At 36.3% G+C, this 18103-nt stretch overlaps 1 protein-coding gene across 1 annotated transcript in view; it reads right to left on the bottom strand.

Annotated features, from left to right (window-relative positions):
- The window catches only part of BMP5 (bone morphogenetic protein 5), a 144562-nt gene that overhangs the window by 71777 nt on the left and 54682 nt on the right, over positions 1-18103 (bottom strand). Inside the window, exon 2 of the mRNA XM_006149185.3 lies at positions 1212-1404. Coding sequence (XP_006149247.1) covers positions 1212-1404 — 193 coding nt within the window. The remainder of the gene's footprint in view (positions 1-1211; positions 1405-18103) is intronic.

Below are 18103 nucleotides of genomic sequence, written 5' to 3'. Positions count from 1 at the left end.
AGAGCATACAGATCAGTGCTTATTAAAGTGTGTCCTGTTGAACTAGTATTCTATATGATATTATTAAGTACTATCTACCCCGATACTCCATAGCCAAGAATTTTGAGGAAGACTAGCTAAAACAAAATTAGGAGTTTTTTGTTTGTTTGTTGGTTTGTTTGTTTTTTATCATAAAGCCTTCCTAAAATGTTAATATTCTGATGTGTATTGTGAAACTCCTAGAGGATTGTGTAACAGATAGGCTTTTCAAATGTATTAACAGCTTTAGAAGCTTTTTTTTCACCGAGTATTGTGGGGGTTAGTGTTCCATGACACACACACTGAAAAACTGATACATTAGAAGACCAAGAAGACTTCTATGTGTTGAGAACTAGAGAGTCAGTAATGAGAGAAAGGACTTCTGAGGGGACAGGACAGCTTTCAGTATTTGTCTTATCAAAAAAGGACATGGCATTTCACCAAAAGGAAGATCTAGACCCGATGACTGGAAGCCACCCTTACACAGATATAACCCCAATAAGGATTTCAAACAACCAGTAAAGGTGACCGATCACCTTTAACATGTGTTACCCAGGCAATTTCTACATTGGGCTGAGATCAGAGAATATCACTAAGGTCCTCTTTTAACCCTTATATTTGATGACTCATTTTCAGGAATTACTAACTAAAGTTTTACACTTGTTGTATTTCACATTGTCCATTTTCACACTATTCTCTATTAAACATCTTCTACCCAGAACACATACAGGTTAATTGTCAGAACCTGATGAAAATACAACTTACTGTCTTACATCAAAATACACATAACGACGCCGATGTCAGTGAAAGGTAAAGCAGGTCTCTAACTTAAAGAACACCTAGTGATTTAAATCATCTTAATTATTAATGCCATGTGAGTACAATAAAATGAATATATTCTGGATAAAGGACAAATTTACAAAATGAGACAAAAGGCCAAGAAGGCACATATGGGCAAGCACAAGGCTACTTAGTTCCCTCATTGGTGTCAGGAGTAGGGAAAACCTATGGAATGCAAAAGAAATTTTCCAGATCAATTATTCTTACTCTTCAATGTGTCTCTACCTGGCCCTGAATGTGGCTATGCGTGATTTGATAGGTCCCATGGGTTATCAATGACTTTTCTTTTAAACAAATGTTAAGATTGTTAACTTTTTTTTAGCAGAGTAGTAAGTTAGATATAAAGTTGATACCTATTTGTGTATTCCTTGATGATCTGATATATGCTGATCTTAATTGTTTCATTTTCGAATCGATTGTTACTCCGGTCCTTATAAATCCGGAATTCGGCTGCTGTCACTGCTTCTCCATGAGGAATTTGAGTAAGATCAAACCGAAATTCTTTATAATGCCTTCGCTGGTGAGAAAAGTCCTTGTCTCTTTCAACTGCAAAATAAAAAAAATAAATAAAAAGGACATAAGGGAAAAATGTTAGTTCTTTATAAAATATGGAAATTAATGGTAAATTCTCCAGCTTGAAAATTAAAACAAACAAGCAGGACAGTATAAAACTGGGAAAACACTGAAACCACAGACTCATATGTGTTTCCAGTCAAAGGAAATTCCACAAACCAACAGCCTTCAGTTCAAAAGCCATACAACCTCTGTGGTTTTATACACATTCCTGGATCCTAAATGGAAAGGCTATCCAAAAATGTTTTTAAAAAGCAAAATTTGTAAAGTGATTACTAGTGTGTATCAAGTACCAGCTACACAGAAGGTTTCATACAGGAGTTAGTAATATGTTATAGAAACCTCCAGAGTATCAGGTTAAGTCAGTTGAGATTGCCCACGAGAGAAAAACTAAGAATTTCAAGTATATAAAAATTGTATTTATGATGTCTCAGAGGTTAAGTAAATAAAACAAATTTTTGCAAGAAAGATTATTTTTAGAAGGTCTTCCCCGAAAGCAAATGAAATCATCTTCCTTCTCCTACTTTCATCTTTTAAGTGCTTTCATAATTTTTTACCCTGGTAGAGCATAAAGTCTCCCAAAGACCTCTGTCTGTTCTTGCTCAGAATTGATAGGGGAACATATTTCATCCCTTTAGCAACCTTCCTACCAAGTGATGCCAAGGAAGGACTGCGTTCATGCATAGTAGTAATGTGCTGCTCAAAAGAAGCTGGATCCCCCAGGACAACTGGGGTTCAAATCCTTGGCCTGGTCAGTCTGAAACACACAGGGCATGCTCATAAGTGCCAAGGATCTGTCATGGTGGGCATGGAGGAAGAAGATCTCAGCTTAACCAGATCCTGTGTAGGGTGCTCCCTCTTCTCCTTCTCCTTCATGTGCATACACACGTGCTCCGTTATGAATAAAAGGAAAAAATTAAATACTACCCCTCTTGGGAAGATTAAGAATTGTTGAAAAATTTAAGACAATAAGTGTCAGGCATATTATATTGTCAGGCACGTGGCTTTGGAAGGCATTGTTTTGTCTTTCAATATATCTAGCTAATGATTACCAAAACTTTTTAAACAAACTACCTGTACAAAGAACTCAGTTAGAGAAATGGAGTTAAGTTTCTAAGTATTGCTAGGTTTCTCAAAATCTCATTTATGTAGAATAATGTAGGAGAGTGTTACAAAAAATCCAATGCAAGTCACAGTGTGCAAGGAGTTGCACAATTACAGCCTAAGTAGTATTTTTTTTTTTTATTTCTCCAGTCACAGGTTTTGTTGTTAAAAGTTTATTATAAGAAAGTAGAAAATTGGGAACCAGCAGTTAGCGTAATGGCTATGTCGCTCGATTCCCATGTAGTCGATCACGGTTCACGTCCCGGACCCGGTGGCTTAGAACTCACGCCGAGCGCATGTGCGTGCATGCCCAAGATTCCGAGAGGAGAATGAAGGCGAAAGGATTGCGGCGTGACCATCCCCCCTGGGGGATGATTTCTCGCTTTCTGTCTCTATGTCACAGGATTGATGAAATTTTGTTTTCTTAAAATGTCATTATCTTTGTCCTTGAAGAAGTCTGTTTCCAGAGGGATCATTCATCGACGTTTTCCTAAATGAGAATGATAACCCCATTCTTAGGATGCTCTTTTTGTTCAGAAGTAAAACCTCTTGTTTATCTAAACTTCTGCTGGCAATACTGCAGATTGCTATGAACAGTTCTCCATCAACCCTTTTGTCCATTCTCCCAACAGAGATATATGAGAAGAAAGGAAAAAAAAAAAAAAAGCCTACTAACTGAATATCTAGTAGGTGAATGTGTTCACAGTGTTAAACTAGCCACATGCTTTGTTTTCAAAGAGACCTAAATTTAACTTGCTGTATGATTATTTTCTGATCCTAAATTTAAATGAAGGCAATGACATTACATAACAGCATTCAATAACACAGATTAGTTACCAGGAATTAATCTAAGAATTTTATCATTTTGTTAATATTAATACATTATACTTTATAACTTCCTACAAAATAAGTTCTATTATTATCCTCCTTTTGAAGGTAAAAAAGCCGAGGAGACGTAGAAATTAAACACCTTGCTAAATGATTCGAACCCTGGCATTGGTGCCACTAAGCTTTGCTTCTTAAATGCCAGGACATGCTGCGTTTGTGTATTGACTATAGCTTAGTCGTATTTTGTTAATGCAGATCTAAAATCTTGCATTCACAAATCCAAATAGTTCTGAAAAATAAAAATTTGGCTTAAAGCTCACTTGGCAAAAGAAGTGGAAATTAACTGATGTGAAGTGATTTAAAGTCTCTATTTATCCAAGTTTATGAATATTTATTGCTTTGCTGCAGAAATGTTCATTTGTTTGCCTAGGTGGCTCTGTCCCAGGCCCTGCATAAGGAGTTCCATACTTCATTATATATGTTCCCATTAAGCCATTTAAAAATATATAAATTTTCTCCATTCTGAAAGATGATACTCAAAATTCTAAATGATTATAACCATTATCCAATTTTTCATTAATGATATTTTGTTGTTTAAAACTTAAACCAAAAAAAAAAAGAGTCATGACCAGAGTTCTAGAAATAAGGGCTCAGACATGAATTTCTTGGGCTCCATTCTAAAGTGTGCACCTGCATAATGCAGATGAGTATTGAATTCATGTTATGTAAAGTCATCTACGGCTCTGGAATCCCCTGTGAGATGTTAGTGGAATAAAGTGGAAAGCTTGAATTTCAGCTGTTATTATAAAATTTCAGTTTTCTAATCCAGGCTATTTAACCTAAACCCTTTGGGAGACAAATTTTCAAAGTCCTTAATAAAACGTTGTATTAAATATACCACACAGAAAAAAAATTGCATTGAAGATTTGTCTAGTGATTCAAATACCTATATCCTACCACTTTGAATCATAATTGCAAAAATAAATTCCATGGGACATGCTGGAGTGAGTAATGGAATAAGACTTGTATTTATATACCCTTGCTCTCCTAATGATACCCACAAATATTCAACAAAGTAATCTCAGTTACCTCAAAGAGTGATGCTAGGGAGGTGGCAAATATTAATATCCTCGACTTAAGAATAAGAAATTGGGTGATGACAGCGAGGTGGTAACAGATGTCTGCCTCCTAAATCTCACTGTAAATCTTTGTTCAATGTCCGTACTACCTATGTTATGACATCCGACTATTCTGCACTGAGAGACTAGTTCATTGTTAGGGTATTTAAACAATGTCTTTCAGCAATACACCAAAAACGCTGGAGAATAAGGGATTTGATCCCCAGTATGTAACTACCATCTAACAAAACATAATACCCAATCCAAGGAGTCTTCTAATAAGTATTGGTAGAATAAAAGATTGAATGAACGGATGGATTAAATCTAATTCTTTCTTTCCACTCAGCATCATTCCAATGCACTGAAAACATGTTAATTTACTACGTACTGCTTGCATGGCACAGATGTCATTTAACTTTCTAAACCCTTTATGTGTCTGTCAGTTTTATTACTTGCCCCAAAGCCCAAAATTTATCATTAGAAAATAATTGATTTCACCCCAGACTCAAGATTCTAATTCTAAAGCTCTCATAAGTATAGCTAGTGTGTTTTTCTTAATGTCATTTTACTGATTGATTTCTTTTGATCTAATTATTTCTTAGAAAAGTTGATATTTAGTAATTTCTTTCATTCTTCAATCCAAAGAGCCCTTTTCTCTACAATGCCTCTATAATATAAGGAGTGCAATCATCCTGGATTCCAATCATTCTCCAACACACCTTCTCTAAACTTTATTTACCAAACTCAATGTTGTTGGTTTTTTGTTTGTTTGTTTGTTTGTTTTTGTCATTGGGTGTGTGTACTCACCAGAGAGAGACAGAGAGAGAAAGAGCAAACATGAGAAATCACCATCCAGGGTGTATAGCCAACCACAATCCCTTCTCCATTCTCCACTCTGGATTTTGGGCAAACACACTTGCACACAGTATGATTTTTTTTTTTTGAGAGAGAGATTTTTGCTATAGGGAGCGTGCACTCACCAAAAAGATAGAGACAGAGAGACAGAGAGACAGAAAGCGAGAAATCACCCCTGGAGGGATGGCCATGCCTCAATCCCTTCTCCTCTTTTCTCTTCTTGGGATCTTGGGCATGCATGCACATACACCTGGCGTGAGTTTAAGCCACCGGGTCTGGTACTCAAACCATGGTTGACTACATGGGAGTCCAGCGACATAGCCATTATGCCAACTGCTGGTCTCACACAGCATGATTTTTAAGCTGCTGAGTCTGGGACTTGAACCACAGTCAGCCGTGTGGGAATCCAGTGCATTAAACACCAAGCCAGTTGCTGGGCCCAGTAAACTCAGTGATTTTATAGTGATTCTGTTACTTATCTAAAGAAATTTTGTGAATAACTGTATTCATAATCTGAATTAATATGCCATAATACATATACTAGAATGCAACATCATACCTTTATTACAGCTACATGTATTTTTATTAAACTGCCAGACAAAGAGACAGAGGGAGATGGAGAGGGAGCAGTCACTCCCCCAAGTGGTCCCGTTACCTTCCTTCCTCTTCCATTTCTGTACCATGTCAGAATTTGTAGCTTGCATGTGAACCACACACTCAGCATGTTCTTTAAGTCGTCAGGGCTGGGATTCAAATCACAGTCCTGATTTCTTTAACCACTAGGTTATGGGGCTGGCCCATACAACCATATTTTGAAATGTAATTTTAACTTTCAATTTTGAAATAATTGTACTTCACTAGTTGGATCCACTATACCCACTTGTTTATTATTTTTTTTCTTTTGCCAGAGTCACTATCAAAATCAAAATTCCCAAAGCAGATGAAAAAGAACACACATATACATTTATTATTTCTTGAATGTAAGCTTTTTGTAGGATATATTCTTATCTTGTCCACATTGTGACAGTTTTGGCAAATATTAAACATTTTGTTTCTCAGTATGTTACAGTGTGCTACAACCCATTGCAATGGTCAGTGGCTTTGGAAGGTTGAAATATAAGCAAGTAAACAACAAGAAAAAGATTAGAAATGTGCACAGCATTGCTGGCTTTTACATTCATAGTATATTAAATACCTGTTATTTAAAATTCACTCTTTAATGTGTATACTAACTAAAAGCCATGAATTTCTTTACTTATATTTCTAGTAAAATCTGTTTACCAGACAAAAATATGAAATATTCCATCCATAAAATAATATCTACATTCATGCTTCAAGGTGAAAAAGAGTCTCTTAATTACAAAAACAAACAAAAATTCAGGGAAGTTAGCTTGTCTAAGCCAGACTCAGACTCATCAAAGAGAACAGACGACACAAAGGGGAGACAGACTAAGATGAAGATTAATATTTTTTTCTTGGGACCAGCAATTGGCGTAATAGCTATGTCGCTGAACTCCCATGTAGCCTACCATGGTTGGAGTCTTGGACCCGGTGGCTTAAACTCACGCCGGGCGTGTGTGTGTGTGTGTGTGTGTGTGTGTGTGTCCAAGATCCCGAGAGAAGAATGGAGAAGAGATTGCGGCATGGCCATCCCTTCTTGGGGGGTGGTGGTGGTGGTTATTTCTCACTTGCTATCTCTCTGTCTCTCTCTGTCTGTCTGGCGAGCGCACGTGCCCTATAGCAAAATCCTCTCTAAAAAAAGAATTAAAGAAAAAAAAGATTAATATTTTTATCAAGCAGAGACCATCCTCTTCATCCCAGACCATAGATACCATTTCTCTTCTTTGAGGCAGGAAAGAAAGTTTAGAGAAAACTGTAACTAGATTTAAACATACACCCTGTACCAATTAATTTGCCTATGATAATTGTATTTCAAAAGAAAGCACAACAACCTGTCCAAAGTTTTATCTCTGCTTATGCAATGAACAAGTCCAAACAGCAAAGGACATTTTTGCAAAATAACCATAGTAATGTGATACTCTATTAATGTCACCCTCTTTCCCCGTGGCTCATTACAGCACATACACATTTTGAAGATTCTAGGTGTAGACTGCTCAATAGCACCATAAAAACGAGAATACGTAAAGTTTACAATGATACAGTTTGTGCATTCCCATGGATAGAATTGGAATCATGTGGGTCATTCCACACATTAGCATGGGGAATTATTCCTTTTAAATAAGTTAATCAACCTAGAGTTGTTTATTTATTTGACCTCATGATTGCCAACAGTACTCTGTAAAAAAATTTAAAAATTGCTTTACTGCATACCCACACACACACACACACACACACACACATACATCCACAGAAATTAAACTATCAAAAATTCAACAACATTTATACATTTTACTGCTTAATAATAATCATAATGATGGAGGTGAACATATTGGGTCATCTGAACAGTCATAACATATTTTTCTGTTTTTCTATGCAAAAATGGGTCATGACTTTTCTGACAACCCAATACTTTCTTCTACTTATAGGGAGCACCGTGTGTGTGTGTGTGTGTGTGTGTGTGTGTGTGTGCATGTGTACTAAAAACATTTCTATCTGAATGAAACCACAGAGCTATGGAGAGCAATAAAAGCTCAACTAAACAAATAGAACTGGAGAAATAATTTATTATGATATTTTAGTTTAAGAAGTGGCAACATCAAAGCATAGAAGAGGTAAAATATGAATCAAAAGATTCACATTTCATGAGTAATGGACTGATATTGAAAAGAAACAGATTACCTTTATATAAGCACCCAACAATTTCCAAAATGCTCTAGATTGCCAAAGTTCTGCAAAGATTAGACTTCCGTTTAAGACATACTGAAAGCATCTATTGTTGAGATATAACTGAACAAAAGTTAATGACTAATTGAAGTATTTTTTTCTTCCCAAACAGATCTCTCTCTAATGACTTTATCACTAGAAATATTCTAGGCTAAATATTTTCATGTCTGCAATATCTGAAGAGAAGAATTAATTAACAAAGAATTATAGTTTTATCTACTTAGTGATTTATCTGCAGTTTTAAGAAGATCCATTCATAGGCAATCTGTCTTAATCTCCCACACAAGAGCTGTAACTTGGGAGACACAAATAGAATCAGTAGCTGGAAGGCAAAGATAGCATTCTCCCAGGAGCCTAGCCAGCTGTTGAAAAAATACAGATCAATGTTTGCTGCTGAGTGCAAAAACTCATTAAGAGGTCACTCATAGAATTATAACTTATCTGTATTAGATTTTAAAAGTAAAAAGGAAAAATTAATGATATAATATGACCACCAAGATGCATCATTCCACAAGACATCTTTCATTGACTAGTCCACGGAGAAACATAAAACTCAGTCTTATAAAGACGTATTTATTGGTCAGAGAATGCATATGTACTTGTTTTCCATGAATGGATAACCATTCCAAAGAGTGTAGTAAACTTCAGATTCCCAGAGTCCTAAGAGCCTTTTAACACCACAGGAATGTATGACCTGAAGAGAAGATAATTGCCTCTGTGAATGCTTTGTTTCAAAAAAAAGTTAAATTGACTTTCAGATTTTCTAGAGTCAAAAGAAGGAAAATGTCAAATGAAGATCAGATGGGAAAACAATTTAAAAGTGCTCTATTATAATGAAACAACTTGACTTCCAAAATTAAGTTAAAACACAATGTTTACAATTTTGACATTTAAAACAATTTAGTAGTGATCCAATTATACACAAATATATATATATATATATATATATATATAAAATGTAAACAAATAAGAAACACAATAAATTAAGTCCTACATACAGAGGGCTTTGAATTTGAAAGAAAGTGGTCACAAGCTTCCTGCCTCCCTAGATAGGATGGGCCCAACACTGGGCACTCTTTGGTTATTCAGCACACTGCAGTGGTAACAGATACACATGTCGAATAATAGTGTGAAAATGGGTACATCCAATACCTAAGTTAATAATAATTACATAGTTTTAATGACAAATTAATTATTGATTTTATGAAGTTAATCTATTTCAAATTTTAACTTCTTCTCCCTTATTTGATCTAAAAAAGTAGAATCTCCATAATCTTTTCCTCAATAAAGAGAAAAAATAGTAACTTCCTCAATGTCAGGAAGTTAGATAGTTATAAAGCTAGGAATAACATCTAGATTTTATAACTGTTAATTCAATATTCTTGGCCACTAGAGTTTCTTTCTTTTTTTAGTTTTGCTGTAGAGCATGAACACTCACTAGAGAGAGACAGAGAGGGGCAGATCGAGAAGGAAAGTGAGAAATCACCCCTCCCAAGGGTAACTAGCCACCCTGCAATCCCTCTCCTCCATTCTCCTCTCTGGATTTTGGGCAGACATGCACATGTGCTTAGCATGGTTTTCAACCTGCCAGGTCTGGGACTTAAACACAGAGTTGGTCATATGGGATCCAGCCACCTTAAATTCTATGCCACTTACCAGCCTGCCACGAGTTTCAACTAGCAGTAACTATTACTTCTGTATCAGAGCAACTATTTCTTCTTTTCCAAGGTCAGTGTTTCTACCTGAGCCTTGTTCCCAATTTTCTATGCATGTTCTCTATTCCTGTGTATTTAATTTCTCCTTCTATCTTATGTCACTATCCCGAAGCCAAAAGAACACTGGAAATACTCTTGTAGGTAAATAAAGTTGGGTTTACCGACTTACTTCATGTGCCACTGGTAGTCTCAGTAAGAGTATTAGAAAAGATTCATTCGGGATTATGTTAGGTGATTTGGGAGAAGGGTCAAAGAGGTGAGGGTTTGCTGTGGACTGGTTGCTCTCATAAAGCAGGGGTAGTTTTATAATTTAGTATCTAAAAAATGCTTCTAGAAAGTGAGGGTAAGAGAGATAGCATAAAGCTATAATTGGTAAAGAAGTAAAAATTAGTAACATTATCTAGGAAAGGGAGTATTTGGTCATTTTTGAGATCTAAAAAAAATTCTTTAAAAAATTATTTAATTGTATTTGCTTATTTATTTTTTTAATTTGACCAGAGGGAGAGAGAGAGAGAGAGAGGGGAAGCTAGAGAGCAAGCCACTAGGCCCGGGACTTGAACCATGATCCACCATGCAGGAGTCCAGTACCCTAACCACCATGCAACCTGCCAGCCCTAATATTCTTGTTTTTTGGTTTCTTTTGCTTTTTTTCTTTTATAAAGATTTTAACTATAAGGTACATGCACTTGCCAAAGAGAGAGACAGAAAGAGACAGAGAGACAGAAAGCAAGAAATCACACACCCCTGCTCCTGGGGAGATGGCCACACTGCAAGCCCTTCTCCTCTATTCCCCTCAGGATCTTGGACACCCCCACACACTCATCTGGCGTGGGTTTTAAGTTGCCGGGTCTGGGATGCAAACTGCGGGTGACTATGGGGGAGTCCAGTGACATAACCATTACACCATCTGCTAATCCCATGTTCTTGATTTTAATCTGTGCTCAGATATGACTGTAGAGCAATCTTCTCTGTCTATTTCCTTCTTAGTCACAGAGAGGACTTATCTGAGGTTGGTGCTTAGTAAAACTGTCTATATTCAACAGAAGAACTGAGAGTGCCAGTCTAGTTCATAGCGATTTCAAGGCCTAGCTGACAGGTCCAAGTCATCAGTAGGTTTTCAGATACGTCCTTACTCTTTCTCAACTCCTGTATACATTCATCTTTATTATTGGGGGAAAAAAAAAAAACAAAAAAAACTTTGCTACCTCTACATTTATTCAACTCTAAAATATTTATTCCATAACTTGTCAGGGCCAAACCAACAATTAAGAGATACAAAAATAAAAGACATAGAGCCAATGGAGGTTAAGGTGCTGAATCCGACATGGTTGGCTATGTGGTTTGGTCCTGGATCTGGCACCTTGAAAATCACACTGGGCATGTGTGCATGCCCTTCTAAAATCTTGAGAGGAAGTGGAGGAGACGGGATTACAGCATAGCCACCCCCCCCTTAGGGGGTTGATTTCTCATTTTCCCTCTTTCTCTGTCTCTCTCTGTTGAGAGACAAACAAAGACATAGGCACTTAGTGTGAGAAAAGGTAGGCCTACTCCAACAGTGTATAGCTGTCTTGATAATAGTAATTTCCCCCTTGCACCATATTTCCTGTATCACCTTGTATTTATACTATGAGCAAGATACCTGGGAGAAATACCCACATTCTTTTTGTTGTTTTTTGTTGGTGTTGTTTTTGTTGACTGATAATTTAAGACAGAAACCAGGACTATCAAGTGTGATGGGTGACGGAAAAGCAGTAGATTAATGCCAGTACTTGGTTACAAGACACTAAAAGGTTGGGGGTCACAGGAATTAGCCACTGTGCTACTGTGAAAAGACAGGCATAATCTTTGTGTTTCTCCACACATCCCAAGTAAAACTTTTTATACAGTAAATGGCCAATAAAACTTTAACTACATAAAATTGCTAACTGACCTAAAACCTAACAATTTTGATTATCAGAATGTTGATTTCTTTATTTGGCATATAGGTTTATTAATAAAAGAGATTAAGGCTATTAAAGGTTTCTGTGTTCCTTAATTTGTTGTTTTGGAGATAACAAACAAACAAATCTTCAGTCTAGATGACTAACAGTGAGTAAGTAGATAGTAGTTGTATTTACTTGATATATTATTTACATATTTCATATCCCAAAGGTAGACCACATAATAGCACGTATTTTAATATTCATGTATTGTCCAGAAACATTGGTCCAAGAAAATTTGCTAATTTTAACACAGCTCCTCTTTAAAGGAAATTTAAAGTCTAAGTTATTTTTATCACTGAGAACAACAATGTGTCATAAAGTACAGCATATATTTTGTTACTGGTTTTATTATGAGCATTTTATAGAGGAAATTATTAATTAGGAGTTAAAAATAAGTATTCTTCTTTTGTGGGTTAAATATCAATATTAAATGTCAAAAATAGTTTTGAATACTCACAGAACACATTCTATTATGTTGTATAGTTAAAAAATGGTCACTTAATGATTGATTGGATTTTAATTACTCTGTGTACAAATACTAGAAAAAATGTTGTGTTTGCCTGTAAGAAGTCAACATAAAGACACAACTGTCTGATAATCCCCTTATGGTAAATATTTAGCTCTCATGTTTTCTTTAGTGGAAAATATGTTCTTTTTATAGATCGCCAGGCAGCTAGAGGTCGACCATTCTAATCTCACCAGATTTCACTGAATGACCCTGTGAATTCTTCTGCTCCATCATAAAATAAAACAGCCCATTTTTAACTACCTGGAGGTGATAGAGGTTACAGTAAGCTCATATACACCAAAGAACCTTCCGTTACATTTTGAAATCAATGAAATGCTAGTTTATCTTCAGTGAGTATTTGTGGTTATCTGACAAAAATAGTTCAAAGGTTTTGTGAGTTTTCTTCTGAAATTACTCAGTACCCTCTCTAATGACTGATAATTGAAAACAGAGACCAGGACTATCAAATGTGGTGGGTGACAGATAAGCAGTAGATTAATGCCAATACTTGGTTACAAGACACTAAAAGGTCAGGGGCCACAGGAATTAGCTATTGTGCTACTGTGAAAAGACAGACATCAAACGTCTAGTATCCTCTAAATAGCTTTCCCCTAACCTGAAATCCATTCTCACTTCCTTTGGTTATAATTTAGAGATAATCTTGATGACATCTTCCACATGATTTCAAAGTTATTTACCCTGAGTCTATCAATAGTTCAGGTTTGCATATTTCTATTTATGTTATTAAAAAGTTTTCTTGTATAATCCATTTTTTAATGTATGTATTGTTCATTTTGGACCGTTTTTAAGAACTCTTTATTCAGAAAAAAAAATTACAGTCAGTAGAAAGAGCCCTTGAAAAAAATAAAAAAGTTGACAATTAAATGTGTTCAAGAATTTCTCTATGGGAGAAAAAGGAAGTGGTTTTAAGACAGAGTTTTTTTAATGTTTGTATTGTTCATTTTGGAGCGTTTTTAAGAACTCTTTATTCAGAAAAAAAAAATTACAGTCAGTAGAAAGAGCCCTTGAAAAAAATAAAAAAGTTGACAATTAAATGTGTTCAAGAATTTCTCTATGGGAGAAAAAGGAAGTGGTTTTAAGACAGAGTTTGCATAGTTTAAAGGATATGAGAATTTCTGCAACTGAACAAACAAATGAATGTCTTTCTCAAATTAACTGCTTTAAATTTTAAATCAGTATGATAACTTTTATAGAGTTCATGCAAGTTCAATTTGTAGTTCAATCTGTCATTTTGAAACCAAAACAGACTATAAATTTTTCTGCCAAATGGGTAGCCTTGGTGAGGGTTGGTACATGGAAAGATGTTGCAGACAAAATGTGATTATACTGATATATAGAGTTAATTGAGACTAAATCAGTTGGTTTTACAGATTTCTTCAAGGAGGAATAAAACTACCAGGATATATTACATACAGACCATAGGAGCCGCTGATTTATCTGTTCTGTTTAGGCAAGGACTCAAGAAGTGATTATTTGCTTTCTGTCTCCCTCAGTTCATTTTAAGATCAACAATTACACAGCATCTGCCTTGACCCCTGACACACAGTGGGTGTTCTATGGATATGTATAATGAATGAATATAGAAGTAAGTGTCTGAGAGATTTTTATTTGTTTGGGGGAGATTGTTTTATTTTAAAATTTATTTCATAAGTAAGACACAGAGAGAGAGAGAGAGAGAGAGCACCCCAATAGGTTCTCAGTGCCATGATCCACCCCAGCTTCAGCTTAGTTATTGGTATATGTGTACCCCACATACTCAAGAAGGTTTCCTGGGCCAGCCAGTATGGTGGTTGGGGTGGCTGGATCCCACATCGGCTACCTGTGCAGTTATGGTCCCGGACCCTAGTGGCTTGAAAGACACACTGGGCATGTATGCACCAAATCCTGAGAGGACAATGGAGGAGAAGAGATTGTTGTATGACCATCCCTCCTGGAATGTGCTTTCTCACTTTTCTTTCTCTTTCTCCCACTTTCTAGCATATTTGCCTATTAGCAAATTAAAAAAAAAGTCTTCAGATGCATACTGGAAATCCCATGTGGTTAGTCTTGCAGGCCATTATAGATATAGATATATCTATATAGATATATAGATATATCTATATATATATATCAGGAATGTTTAAATGAGTTTATAAATGGCTGTAAACTTGACTTTTTGGTGGTACTTGTGGAGGAGGGTGGTTGTTCCTTCACTAGATTGAATTTATTTCTATGTACATAAGGATGTTTTTGTATTGTTACTGATTTTCTAGAAGTAAACTTTAATCTCTATAGCAGTGCTTTTCTTTTAGAGATAATGCTGTCCCCCAGGAATATTTGACAATGTCTTTAGATACTTTTAGTTGTTATGCTGGAGGAGAGGAAAATGTTACTGGCATCTAGTGGGTAGTGTCCAAGGATGCTGTTAAACATTCTATAATCTCCCCCCTCAACAAAGGATTATGTAGCCCAAAATTGTCAAAAGTGCTGAGATTGAGAAACTCTGTTGTACTGAGTTATAGAATAATCTGATCAAAGACAAAGATATGTATATATACATACATACATACCTGTGTTATCAGATAATACTTGGAGGCTCCAGGATTGCCCTTTGTTCCAAGTTAGGGTTTTCTTTATCTTTATTAAACCAACTATACATTCCTTAGATAAACTCCATTAGGTCATGTTGAATTATCCTTTTAATATATAGTGGTATTTAATTTGCTAAAATTGTGTTAAGTAGATTTATATTTTTGTTTGTTTTTTCACTTATTTTTTTTATTTCATTTTCTTTTATATACTCAATCACATTATTATTTGGCTTACAAAATGGATATTTCAACAGGTGAACATTTCTCCCTAGTACAGTTGATAAAACTACAAAATATCTTCAAAAGATAATACCACATTTCTTTATGCCATTAATGCTTCGCCTCCCTATTTTTCTTCTAAATGTCCTTCCTCAGACCCTCCTCTTTCACACACACTATATCTGGTATTTACATCTATATATTATGTTTCTATATCCTTTAGTCAATTAGTTTCAGTCATAGAGTGTGGACACTCAGTATATATTAAGTGAGGACATACAATGCCTCTCCTTCATAGCCTGGCTTGCTGCACTCAGCAGTAAATCTTCCATATTCATCTACTTGCTGTCAAAAGCTAGGTTTTTGGTTTATTTTTTTTTAATGACTGAGTAGTATTCCATGAGTATATGTGCCACAGTTTTCTATTCATTCATCTGTTCGTGGACATTTGGGCAGTTTCCATGACTTAGCAATTGCGAATAGTGCCGCAATAAACATCAATGTGCAAGCACTTTTCTGATTAAGTATTCTTCTGTCCTTTGGGTAGATAACAAGGAGTGGGATTGCTGGATCATATGGTAGTTCTATTTGTAGATTTTTGAGGAATCTCCAAGTTGTTCTCCACAGTGGCTGGACCAAGCTGAACCAATTTACATTCCCACCAGCAGTGTAAGGGAGTTCCCCTTTCATCACACCCCTGCCATCACTTATCGTTTTGTTTTTGTTTTTGTTTTTTTTTTGATCTTAGTCATTCTGACTGGGGTAGGTGTTACCTCATTGTTGTTTTGATCTGCATGTCCCTTACAATGAAGGATGTTGAGCATTTTTTCATATGCCTTTTAGCTATTTGTATGTCATCTTTACAGAGTGTTTTTTTTTTTTTAACTCATTCTCCCATCTTTTAATAGAATTGATCATCTTTATTCGGAACAGCTGTTTGAGTTCCTTATGAATTCTGGTTATCAATCCCTTATCTGATCCATAGTTTATAAAATATTTTCCCATTCTGAAGGCTGTCTATTCTCACTAATTACTGTGTCTTTTGCCATGCAGAAACTTCTTAGTCTGATGTAATCCCTCTTTTCTATTTTGGGGATTATCGACTGTGCTTTGAGAGTCTTATTTAAGAAATCTTTACCTACCCCAACGTTTCCCAGAGTTTCCCCAGTGTTTTCCAGGAGCTCATCTAGCCCCTGTTTTGTTTTGTTTAGGTTGTTTTAGGAAGGGAGATAAATTCAGACCCTGTTAGTCTAATTCAAAAGCAGAACCCTCAACCATCTATCATTAAATGAATCCTGTCCATGCCACACAATTCCTTCTCTGAAAGAAATTCAAATAAATAATGATAGTTTTAGCAAAATTGTAATTTTATGTGTTTATTTTCAGTTTATCATTAACCAACCTGATAGAATGTCTACCAGAATTTATTTAATACGCTATAGGATGCATGTGATTGCCAGAGAGAGCCAGAGAGACAGGGAAAGTGGGAAATCACCTCTCCTAGTGGGAATGGTGAGGTTGGTCATGCCCCAGCCCCTTTTCCTTCATTCTCTTCTCAGGATTTTGGGCCTATGTGCGCATGTGCCTATGTGTTTCTCAATCTTCCAGGTCCAGGAACTGAACCACACAATCAGCCATGTGAGATCAGCCACCCAAGCTACCACACCACTGACTAGCCTGATTCTTTGTTTTACATTTCCTTCTTTCTTTCTTCTATTAGCAAGACACAGAGAAAGAAAGGCATCTCTAATAGGATCGCCATTTTGTGATCTACCCCCAATTACACCCGGCATGTTCAGAGAAATCTCCAGAACATTCCCATGTGGATCAGACTCACAGAGGACCATCAGACTCACAGAGCACCTCTATGAATTTTTTTTTTTTTAGAGAAGTTTTTGCTATAAGGCGTTTGTGCTCACCAGAAAGACAGAGAGACAGAAAGCGAGAAAGCACCCCTTAGGGGTGATGGCCATGCCGCAATCCCTTCGCCTCCATTCTCCTCTTGGGATCTTGGGCATGCACGCACATGGGCCCGGTGTGAGTTTAAGCCAGTGGGTCCGGGACTTGAACCACAATCTACTACATGGGAGTCCAGTGACACAGCCATGACGCCAACTGATGGTCCCCCTCCATGACTTTTTTATTCTAAACTTCCTTACTAGAAATAGTACTCTTATAGTTAGAGAAAAAGGTAATTAAAAAATAAGTAGCATTGCTTTTATTTTAGTTACTATTAGAATTAAACAGTCCTATGCCACATGATGATATATTCTGAGAAATGCATCATTAGATAATTTCATCCTTTGGTGAGCACCACAGAGTGGTGCTAAATCCTAAATGCACAGCTTATTAACACTGCTTGGCTACATGGTATACTCTTAGGAGACCACTGTTGTATATGAGTCTGTGGTTGACTAAAATGTAATTATGTTACCACATGACTGTATTTAAAATAATTCACAGAACAAACAGCATGTTGTAAAAGATAATGCTATTATTTTTTTTTTTTTTTGGAGAGGTTTCCGCTATAGGGCACGTGTGCTCGTCAGACAGACAGAGAGAGACATAGAGACAGAAAGTGAGAAATCACCCCCCAGGGGGGATGGTCACGCCGCAATCCCTTCTCCTCCATTCTCCTCTTGGGATCTTGGGCATGTATGCACACGCGCCCAGCGTGAGTTTTAAGCCACCGGGTCCGGGACGTGAACTGCGATCAACTACGTGGGAGTCCAGCGACATAACCATTATGCTAACTGCTGGTTCCCAAAGATAATGCTATTTTTGAACATAACTAAAAATTCCTATATTTTTACTAATTTTTCTTTAGGTGCATAAAAACACTTAAGAATTCCATTTATCTGGGCCAGCCAGAGGCCTGTGGTTATTTGGCTACATCCCACATGGCTGT

This window comes from Tupaia chinensis, unplaced genomic scaffold (genome assembly GCF_000334495.1).
Source record: "Tupaia chinensis unplaced genomic scaffold, TupChi_1.0 Scaffold000256_1, whole genome shotgun sequence".
NCBI classification, from domain to species: domain Eukaryota; kingdom Metazoa; phylum Chordata; class Mammalia; order Scandentia; family Tupaiidae; genus Tupaia; species Tupaia belangeri.
Note: the sequence above shows the minus strand (reverse complement) of the source record. Positions and strands in the feature narration are given on the sequence as shown.